The sequence below is a fragment of the Terrapene carolina genome, unplaced genomic scaffold (genome assembly GCF_002925995.2).
Source record: "Terrapene carolina triunguis isolate 2854851 unplaced genomic scaffold, T_m_triunguis-2.0 Scaffold35098, whole genome shotgun sequence".
Classification (NCBI taxonomy): domain Eukaryota; kingdom Metazoa; phylum Chordata; order Testudines; family Emydidae; genus Terrapene; species Terrapene triunguis.
Window position 1 is genome coordinate 2,757,658 of NW_020699449.1, and position 10,887 is coordinate 2,768,544.

Sequence of the window (10,887 nt, forward strand, 5' to 3'; positions counted from 1 at the left end):
CAATAGGCTTTGTGTTTCCCCTCTGCACAGTGGTGAACGTCACCGCTGAATAGGCCGCTTAGAACCGCTTGCATAAGTAAGAATGACTCACACGAGTTAGAGTAGCAGGATCAGCTCCCAGTTTCTGAGGTTCTTCCGGTATGTTTATGGTTGTGGGAGAACCAGTTGCAGGCTTGGGCAGCAGCTCTAATTTAGCTAAAGAGGAAAATCATCTGTCTGGTCCTTTTACTCACATGAATAAAGTGAGCAGAGTCTGGATCAAAGTCAGGGAAACTGCATGAATGCTGGGGGGGGAGGGGGCAGGAGAAATTGAGAAAGGTCAGGTTACAATACGTTAGTGGCCTCATAACAGCCCCATAGTTTTCCAAAAAGATTAATAGCAAAGCTTCCCCTTGCACCAGAGAGCACAATTAGGCCCCCAAAGGATAACTAGTGTGAAAATAATATTTATGGGCAACGCCTACCTGTGTAACAAATAGGGTTTAATCCATTGTCAAATAAATGTTGGGATACTGTAAATCTCCCTGTAAATCTGCCACTCTCGACTGACTCCAGTGGAACTATGCTGCCACACACCAGCGGAGAATGTGGCCCTATATGATACACCTGTGCTTATATTTTTGCCGGTCAATTTTTTTCTCCAGGGGCCCTGTGGGGCCAGAACCGCTCACCTTTGCTCTTCTCTTTCTCGCGGTCTGTGGGAGCGATTTTCCTACTGATGCTTATGCATAACCTTCGTTACCACTAATAAAAAAACACTCCTGTTAATCGAATGTCTCTGCTACTTCTATAAACACGCCGCGGTGCTGAACATGAACACGGCGAATTCGCAATGAAGTTACAATAGCCATGAAGATTTTTAGATACTGGGCACCTCGGGCAATTTTACTTTATAGAAATGTGTAGCCAAAGTGTAGTTCCTATTACCCCCCAATCTATAGAGTTGACACTGCAGGCTCTCAATGAACCCTTCCACTCTCTGAGCCATGGTTCAGACCTGGAGACGTGGTGTCTGCTTTTTAGCGTGAATATCCTGCTTTTCCCACAGTCCCCAGCACGCTTCTCAATGGTCCTGGGTGATTTGGGGAGTGCTCGGAGGGGGTGCGGTGCTCTATCGGAGTAGTCCAGGTATGGGTCGCCAGAGCTCAAGTACAAGTACATTCTCCCGTCACCTGCCTACTCTGAAAAGTGAGGAGAGCTTGAATTTTGGTCTATTGATGTTTAACTTTCATGTCAACTAAGGGAAGTTAAAATTGGTGGACACGATTATCACTGCACACATTTCTTGCTGCTGTTCCCATGGAAGTCAATGGCACAATTTCCAGAATGGAGTCCAGAGAGCAAATACCGGTTTTACAGAGGTTGCTTAGGAAGGTCGGGAGAGGGATCCTCTCTTCCCCCAGAGTTCAAATGAAAGTAAATAATGCCTTTTAAAAATCTCCATTAATCTTTCCCCAGAGGGAGGAGAATAATCTGTTTTAGGCCTTTGGTTGGTGAAGAGCCGGTTACTGTTTACAAGAGATTTCTTTTTTAAATGGCAGGGATGTGAACAGCAACAATCCAAATAAGGGACCAAATCCTGCCTTCTAATTTGCCCAGCTAATTCCACAGAGATCAGTGGGGTTACGCATGTGAGTAAACTGAACAAGATTTCCTCCAGATTTGTTAGAAACATAAATAAAATGAGGAGAGCAAATCTGTATGGAAAATAGTTTAACATTCATCCCTTGCAGAGGAGCTGCGTAAGGCCTTCACTTATACTTATTCGTCATGGGTTACCGTTAGACATAGGAGTCTTGCTAGCCCTCTTCACGGGGTGAATTTCATTCTGTAATGAGCAGTTGACACAGGATGTCTGATATGATCAAGGTCATTCAAAGTCAGAGAACAGAAAGAAATTACTTTTATCGTGAGTTTTTGCCTCTTAGTGTATTACCAGCTCTGTTCTATTTCCACCAAAATTTCAACTCTATAAAGATAAGAGTATCTCTCTCATAATAGTAAGAACATTTTGACCACGCAGATCCAAAATAAAAAATATAAAAAATTGGAGTGTGTATTGACTTACTGGATTCTGTTTTCTATTTTTTTAATTCTGGGTTACAGCTTTTTGTTTTCTTGCTGAGAAATTATGCCTTTGGATACATTATCAACGGCTTGACATTGCTTAGATGAATAGTCCTTTTTTAATGTATTCATTTCTCTCTCTTGTTGTTGGAAGCTCAACTTTTTCAGTGTAATTTCTCCCTAATATGTATTTGAGACTTCCTTCCATTTTGGGGCGAGACTTTCCTAAATTGATTGTGAATGTATATACACACATACACAGTTGGTCCTGAATATTTTCTTCTTGGATATGGGTGATGGTTGTTTTTTTAGGGAATTAAAAGAGAAATGAAGAGACAGGGAACATCAGGATATTGAAATGTATAGAACTATTTTGTATTTTCAGTGTCAGGCAGCATAGGATTTCTAAAAACCTGTATCATTCACAGTTTCCTTCTTGTGGCACTGCACTTTGTAAAGCAATCTGGAAAAAGGATGGGGTGAGATGGCAAAATTTGCAAAGCATACAAAAAGCATAGTTAAGTCCAAAGCTGATCGTGAAGAGTTACAAAGGGATCTCACAAAACTGGGCGACTGGGCAACAAAATGGCAGATGAAATTCAGTATTGATAAGTGCAAAGTAATGTATATTGGAAAACGTAATCCCAGTTATACATACAAAATGATGGGGTCTAAATTAGGTGTTACCACTCAGAGAGATCTTGGAGTTATTGTGGATAGTTCTCTGAAAACATCTGCTCAACTTGCAGCAGCTGTCAAAAAAAATCTAACAGAATGTTAGGAACCACTAGGAAAGGGATAGATAATAAAACAGTAAATATCCTATAATCCATGGTACACCTTGATTACTGCATGCAGTTGTGGCCATCACATCTTTTAAAAAAAAGAGATCTATTGGAAAAAGTACAGAGCAGGGCAACAAAAATTATTAGGGATATGGAACAGCTTCCATATGTGGAGAGATTAAAAAGACTGGGACTGTTCAGTTTAGAGAGATAACTAAGGGAGGATCTTATAGAAGTCTATAAAATCATGAATGGTTGGAGAAAATGAATAGGGAAATATTATTTACCCTTTCACATAATGGGTAACTATTGGTTCTTGCAATGAAATTAATTGGCAGCAGTGTTAAAACAAATATAAGGAAGTACTTCTACAGGCAAGGCACAGTCAAGTGTGGAACTCATTGCCTGGAGATGTTAAAGTCAAAAGTATAACTGGGTTAAAAAAAGACTTAGATAAATTCATGGAGATAGGTCCATCAATGGCTATTAGCCAACATGTTCAAGGATGCAATCCCAGTTTTTGGGTGTCCCTAAACCTCTGATTGCCCGAAGCTTGGACTGGAAGGGATGGATCACTTGATAGTTGCCCTGTTCTATTCATTCTCTCTGAAGCATCTGGCACCTGCCACTGTCAGAAGACAGGATACTGGGCTAGATGGACCATTGGTCTGACCCAGTGTGGCCATTCTTATGTTCTTAATCTTTGTGGGACACATTGCAAATATTTTATTACTATAGCGACTTTTAACATCTTACATGATTTCACCTGACGATATAGTCTACACCTTCAGTTGTAAAGTGAAAATTTGAGTCTAAAATGCAAATAGGAGTACCCCTAATTATCCAAAACCCTGTTAAATAAAATAAAACGATCATTTTAGCACTATGAGCCTCAGATAGCCTTTATTAAAATCAAAGTCAACCATTAACATCAATGGGAGTTGGATCTGGCCCTAGGACAGGGGTAGGCAACCTATGGCACGCGTGCCAAAGGCAGCACACAAGCTGATTTTCAGTGGCACTCACACTGCCCGGGGCCTGGCCACGGGTCTGGGGGACTCTGCATTTTAATTTAATTTTAAATTAAGCTTCTTAAACATTTTAAAAACCTTATTTACTTTACATACAACAATAGTTTAGTTATATATTATAGACTTATAGAAAGAGACCTTCTAAAAACGTTAACAAGTATTACTGGCACACAAACCTTAAATCAGAGTGAATAAATGAAGACTCGGCACACCACTTCTGAAAGGTTGCCGACCCCTGCCCTAGGAATATAAAATTATTAGACCCTCTCAGGTTTCTATGTTTGAAAAGCTTCTTTCCTATCCGCATCTTTTCGAAAATCCAGGCACTGGGAAGCATCTGTTCGTATTCCAGGTCTGGGAAGGAAAACTGCAACCCAAGAAATACACAAAGATTTGGCTTCTGTCAGACTAGTAATAGTTTATTAATTTAAGTGGTATATTTACCTTCATGGTTTCCTTTACAGTGGTAGTGTTTGAACGTTTATTTTTATTTTTTTTCAAGTATAAGCTAATATACATATTTGTGCAAAGTAAAAATCTAAAACAAAAACAAAGATCGTGTTTGCTTTTAGAGCATTTGAGAACATTTCCAAGTGGCATATTTACAATATATTATTCCTCTTTATTATACTTCATACATTTAAGAAAAAAAGCCGGACAATAAGTTATGTTCTAGGAGGAAATATTATAACATCAATTAATGTGGACTCTTCTGTAAATGTGGGGAGGGTACAGCATTGGATTAAAGATGAACAAAATTGGGTGCAACCTAATGAGTGGTGGCCACAGCCTCCCCTGCTGCCACCCTCTGATTTCCAGCCTACTGTGTCAGGGTAACAAGGCGGCTCCTAGCTGTCCTGGGGGATGGTACCCGGCTGCTGTAGCCGAACCTGGTGCCTGCAGTTCAGTGCTTTGTGTGGCTGAGCAGGGCAGAGCCCCGCAGGGAGCTGGCCACCCGCCCGGGCCCTATGCCTGGGGCGGAGCGGCATTCCTTGCAGGCTGGGCTCGGAGGTAGCTGACCACTTGCTGATGCCCGCTCTCCCCAGCTAGGTCAATGGGGAGGCGGCCCGATTTGTCCCGCAGATCCAAGCGAGCCCCGCCTCGGTGCAGCGCCACAAGGGTGTCCAGGAAACCGTCTCGCGCCGCATCGTGCACTGGGAGGGAGCCGGTGCGCGGGTCCGGGCGGTTGGGATCCGCTCCTCTCTGCAGCAGCAGCTCCGCCACCTGGGTGTTTCCCATCATCATGACCTAGAGGAGAGGGGCAGAAGCCGTCAGTCACTGACTCCGTGTTTGGCCAACTCTTTAGACGGGCAAGACTCCCACTGGTGGCCAAGCCTGGGTAGGGACTGAACTGCAGGATTGGATTCTCTGTAACTAATGCCAAAGGGTTAACTATTGTGATTTTCAGTCTGAGCCTGATCCAACTACCATTACAGACAATGGGAATCGGATCAGGCCTGTACCTACAACAGGGCATCTGGAAGATAGGTTAATAAAATGTTGATCAGAGTCAATCGCCTCCTAGGCTCCAAAGGCGCCGAATACCACAAAGGCTGCAAGACCAAGAGAAACGGTAAGCTGTTTGAAATGGTCAGAAAATCAAGTCTTAGGTGTCCGTCCCCCGAGGTATGTAAATGTGTATATTATTTCATGTATGTATTAAAACATCAGTGTGCATACAGGCGCGCACATTCGTGATATACTGTAAATAATCCCCTCTTACGCACCATGTATTTGGGGAAAACGCTTTCAGCTTGTGAGCACATCTACAGAGAAATGCTACCGACCATTTATCTGCACAAACGTGAACCCCGGTTTTAGGAAAGTCTGACATTTTACTAAAACGGAGGGTTCTTAGGTGGACCCAAAGGGCGGGATCCCGCAGTCCTTACTCTGGCAGAATTCCCGTTAAGGCGAACAGAAATGTTACCTGAGTAAGAAGCTGCTCATTATGAAAATACAAAATTCAAACAGGAAATTCATTTATAAACACGCACAAGAATAACAACAATAAAAGCAATAACTACCTCCAAGCTGTTTTTTTGAATGGTAGGTATAATATAGATTTAAATCTTTCCCTCTGTATAAAAATATTGAATTTCAATTTAAAAATAATTAACTTTGCTTTAGTTTATGGCACTTCCAACTCCCCCACCCCACCCCTGCGCTTAAAATAGCAGATCATTCACTAGCACTTATACAGCTGTTATGCTTTCTGCCGGTACGACTTTACGAAAACAATGATTCTCCTGTGTCTATGTGTTTCTTCTTAAGGGATTTAAAATACAGTTTTAACTTAGTCAAATGGCCATGAAGACACTAAAATTTCTATTTACTTTATAACCATACTGGAAAGCTTGCTGCTTTTAAAGTTAGTTTTTTTATGTTGAAATCTAAATACTGAAAGATACTTCACAAAAGTGCAGCAAATTAAATGATGCAGCACAATTTCTACTGAAGGGATATTATCAAATGCATAAATTACTCCTTTTCAGTAAAATGTTGATGTTGTAATACAAATGGTCATTGCCGGTCTTACACAATAGCTTTTCAGGTCATTCCAATTTTGTTTTATGCGAGAATATACATAAACGTTTGCTAAATACATAAATAACTGAACCTAAGTAGAAATCAAGATTTAGAATGTACTTTACTGTCTAGTACTCCTGCAGGAGATTAAAGTTTTTAATGTCTGTACTTCACTATATATGACATAAATAACTCACTCTAACGCAAACCCTTTTTTCCCCTCCATGATCTAGTGTTTCTACTCGTATATAGTTTAGTTAATGTATTCGGTCTCGGACGAAAATATTATATCACTACTTCCTGTAGTAGATTTAAAATGAAAGGGCACCCTTTCCGAAAATGATATTTAGGCACAGATATAGCAATTATTGAAATTCGAGAATTTAAAGCACTTGGTGGGTTTGAGTCATCATGTCACAATTACAGTTACAGATAAAAACAATAGGTTGTTAAAACTAAAACTGCTTTCAAAGGAGGTCGTGTTTTTAATAGACTTTCGGTTTTCTCGTTAAGTGAGATGAACTAGTTTTCTTCGATCATTTCATAACTGTGGCTTTGGTGCCTACTCCTTCGGACTGTCCTCCCTCATGTAGATCACCCCCAAAGAACTAAATGGGGGCTTTGTCTGAGTAGGGGGTGCAGGATCGGGCCCTGAAAATGACCAAGAACTACTAGAGGATAAATATTAAATCGGGCATATATTTATATGTTTATCTATAACTAGCCAACCGAAGCATGTCCTTTTAGAATGTTAATAATGTCTGATAAAAGCAACAGAGGGTCCTGTGGCACCTTTGAGACTAACAGAAGTATTGGGAGCATAAGCTTTCGTGGGTAAGAACCTCACTTCTTCAGATGCAAGTCTGAATAATAATGTCTGATGTTTATCTGAGGAGTCAAATTTAGTGTTTTATGACTTTAAATACTTTGTTTCTTATAGATATTTCTGCGGCCACCGAGATGGTGTACCGCCATTTCAGCATTTTGTTAATCTTGTGAAAAAATGTCTAGCGTTTGTATGCACCGGATAGAATTTCCCATTCCGCTTCGCCTTTGGATTTTATGGGCTATCATTGATATTTATAGTGTCAACTTTACGTTCTCGGCGGAAGGGGTGATTTTTGGCACATGTATGAGAAACAACACTCCCTGCGTAAAAGCAGTCACAAAATGCGACACACGCTAACAAAAACAGGTTTAATTTTTTTTAATCGCCCGCAAGAATGATTGAGTGCATGGCGAATAAATAGCGAAAAGAACAATCAGGGAAGGGGATGGGCTGACTTTCTGAAGGACTACATTGATGTGTCGTTTTGCCACCCCCACGCTATGAGCAGTCAGCCCGGGGTGAAAGTAACAAGCGACGCTCCCCGCACTTTGGAGCTGCTGTGTGTGATGATAGCTGTAGAATGCCTGCGAGGCTTTTAGAGAGCCCGAGTCTACGAGGCGCTGCGTTCCCTAAAACCAGAGCGTGCTAAGGGCTCAGCACCTGCAGTCCTGGAGTCTTTTTGGTCCCCCCTCTTTGTACCACCACCTCCCACCGGGTCCTGAGGCTCCTGCCTGGCTCGCCGTGAACCCTCTCGCTGGTCCCTGTACCTGGATCGGCGTCCTGTGGTAGGAATTGACTGCATTGGGGTCCGCCTTCTGGTCCAGCAGCTCCCTCACCTTCTCCAAATTCCCTAAGGCAGCGGCGCTGGCCATATCGTTGGCCCCGGACTGGCCCATGCCTCTTCCTCGCTGCTGGATCTCACATCAATTAGCACCAGTGTCCGGGGCCCCGGTCTTGCGCTTCCCCCTTTCGGCAAAGTCCCGGGGCTGCTCCAGCTCGCACCGGTCTCCTAAGCCATCAGAGCGCGGCGCGGCTGCCGGGTCGCCTCTCCTCCGAGAACCCCGAGGGGCAGCGGCGCTTCCTGGGGTGGCTGCCGCTCCCGCGGTGCCCACCACCGGGCAGGCGGGTCTGAACAGCTCCCCGGGCTTTCTCCCGCGTCGCCCTCCTCTTTCTTCCCCCGCTGCGCCCCGGCCCAGGTTCAGCACCGCCGAGCGAGAGGTGAGTGCCGGCTGCAGGGACACCGCCTCTGCGGCTCCGCTGGAGAAGCCCAGGACTTGTTTTCTTCGTACAGCTGGTGCACCTCCCCGCCCCGCGCCTGTCCCCTCCCCTGCCCAGCCGCCCGGTACGTGTTCTGACTTGCCCAGCCGCTGATGTCACGCACCCAGGCGAACAGCGGCCAGCCATGGAACAGCTGGGGAGCGCGGTGTGGGAGAGCCCGTCCCGGGGGCGCATGCGCTCCTGGCTTCCGACTGGCGTTCTATAGAACGTTCGCAGCCAAAGATTCTGGGGAAGGAACCTTCCCGTCTCCTCCCCCCTCCACCCCCCCCACGCACACCCTCCCCGCTCTTGCAGAGTCAGCGGAGGACTTGCGGCTTGGGCCGTTGCTGGATGGTGCTTCCAGTGCCATGGAGCGAGGGATGGGGGGTAGGGCGGCCCTGCTCGGCAGTAATCTTGCCCGCCTTCAGCACAGGCAGCTCCTTTCCTGGGCTGCGGCCTAATCTCGCCTGACAGCCCCACGCGCAGGAGGGAGGGGTGGAAAAACAACCCAACAAAACCCAGCTCCTCCAGAGTCGTCAGTCAGCCTTGGGGAATAGCCAATGAAGAGCGAGGCTGTTGCTGACGGGCAGAGTGACCTTGAACAAGTCACCTCCTCGGTTTGTGCCTCAGTTGCCTCATCTATAAAGTAGGGCCAGTAATTCCGCAGCCTCACAGGGGACGTGAAACTCAGTCCACTGATGGCTGCAAAGTGTTTTGAAAGCCTCAGATGAAAGGTACTACAGATATGCAAAAAATATTAATCCTGCTTGGCGCCAGGATAATCTGGGTGGCCCCGTGGCTAGGGCAGTAGATTGGGACTGTGGAGATCTAGGTTCTCTTCCCAACTCTAGCACCGACCTGTTGTGTTACCTTGGGAAAGCCATTTCATCGAACCGTGCCTCAGTTTCCCTTCCCAATCTAAGCTTATTCTACTCAAGTTTTTATACTACCCCTTGTCACCTTTCAGAAATTGTCACTTCACCGCTTTGTGCCTCAGTTTCCCCATCTGTAAAATGTGGTTAATAAGGCTGATCTCCTTTGTAAAGCAATCTGATATTTACTGATTTAAAAATTGCTGTATAAGAGCAAGGTATTATGATTGTTTAATAGTCATATGTGTTTCTTTCTTTTCTTTACTCACCTCTCACCTGTCTAGTTTGCAAGCTTTCTGAGGCAGTTTGTCTCTTAGTATGTGTTTGTATAACGTGCCGAAGGCAAAGGGATTCCAGTATTGGTTGGGACCTCTAGGTACAACTAATAGAAATAATGTCTCCACCTCCCCTTCCAAATCATCCATTTTTAAAAACCAGATTTAAAGACTTTGTACATTACAGGTGGGTGTTGGAGAATATGCAGGTTTCACTTTCATGTGTCAAGATGCTTGCACAATTCTTGTTTTCCTTGCCTCTGCCAATAAAACGTATAGTACCTTGGCAAAACCAGCATGCTTATCAATTGAGGGTGATAAAGATAAAGTGAATTCAGATAAATAGAATGAAATATGGTGAGGTAAATGGGTGTTGTCACGAAAAAGTTGAACAAGGCTTGTTTTCCCTTTTCTGGAATCCCACAGTACTTGTCGCAGGAAGAAATTTTATTTTCTTCAAGAGTTTTATTTTTAAAAGTTCAGCAAGATACAAACAAATTATGGGTTGGTATGTGGCAGCTGGGAATGTTGCTGTATATATTTAAAAATATAAATGTTAGTAGATTAAAGAAAAATATACAGTGTGGTATTTGGAAAGCTCGACCATGAAAGCAAATATTTTTGCATGTTGATTTCTGCAGAAAAATACTGAAAGAGGAGAGAGAGGAGGCGGCGGAAGCGACAGTGATAGTGTTGGGGGAGAAACAGATTAGAATTTAGCTCTGGCTACCAGAGCATTCATCACATGGATTAGCAACCAGGCACGCATTCCTCGGTGGGAACTGCGGCAGGGATCTTTGGGGGAGCCACTAGCACCAAGGACAGCTCTCCTGCTGGCAGCTGTTCAATGTGGTTTTGCAACCCAATCCCTCTACCGGGTGGGACACCAAAAGGTAACTGGGGGGCCTTAGCCCCCAAACCATGTGGCTGGATCCCTCACTCTTAAAGCTGGTCTTGTCTGTCCTCTCCCTTTCATGGTCATTGGAGAAAATTCAATGAGTCCATTACTCTCTGTGAACCTCACTTTCCACTCTAAGGAGTAAATGAGACTTTTATGTGACAGTGGAAAAGCTACATTTAATCATGTCATCATACTAACCATGTTGTGGGGTTGCAGGGATGCTGACAGACGGGAAGGTTAAGAGATCAGATGGGTGGTAAAATGTTAAAAAAGAGAAAATACCAATTTGGGCCTAGGGCCTATAATTTCCATGGCCCTGGGCATTCACCCCAGTTCCTTTT

At 44.1% G+C, this 10,887-nt stretch overlaps 1 protein-coding gene across 1 annotated transcript; it reads right to left on the minus strand.

Annotated features, from left to right (window-relative positions):
* Positions 1 to 4,849: 4,849 nt before the first annotated feature.
* LOC113405367 (cyclin-dependent kinase 4 inhibitor B-like) lies at positions 4,850 to 8,137 on the minus strand. The gene is made up of 2 exons (XM_026646540.1): positions 8,009 to 8,137; positions 4,850 to 5,131 (listed from the first exon to the last, which is right to left on the minus strand). Exons 1-2 carry the CDS (start codon positions 8,135 to 8,137, stop codon positions 4,850 to 4,852), a joined length of 411 nt encoding a protein of 136 aa, XP_026502325.1.
* Between the last annotated feature and the right edge of the window lie 2,750 nt (positions 8,138 to 10,887).

Excerpts from the sequence above, each read along its gene's own strand:
- LOC113405367 (XM_026646540.1), bottom strand. The coding sequence starts at position 8,137 with ATGGGCCAGTCCGGGGCCAACGATATGGCCAGCGCCGCTGCCTTAGGG. Across the intron at positions 5,132-8,008 it reads ACCACAGGACGCCGATCCAG|GTCATGATGATGGGAAACAC; the intron begins GTACAGGGACCA and ends CCTCTCCTCTAG.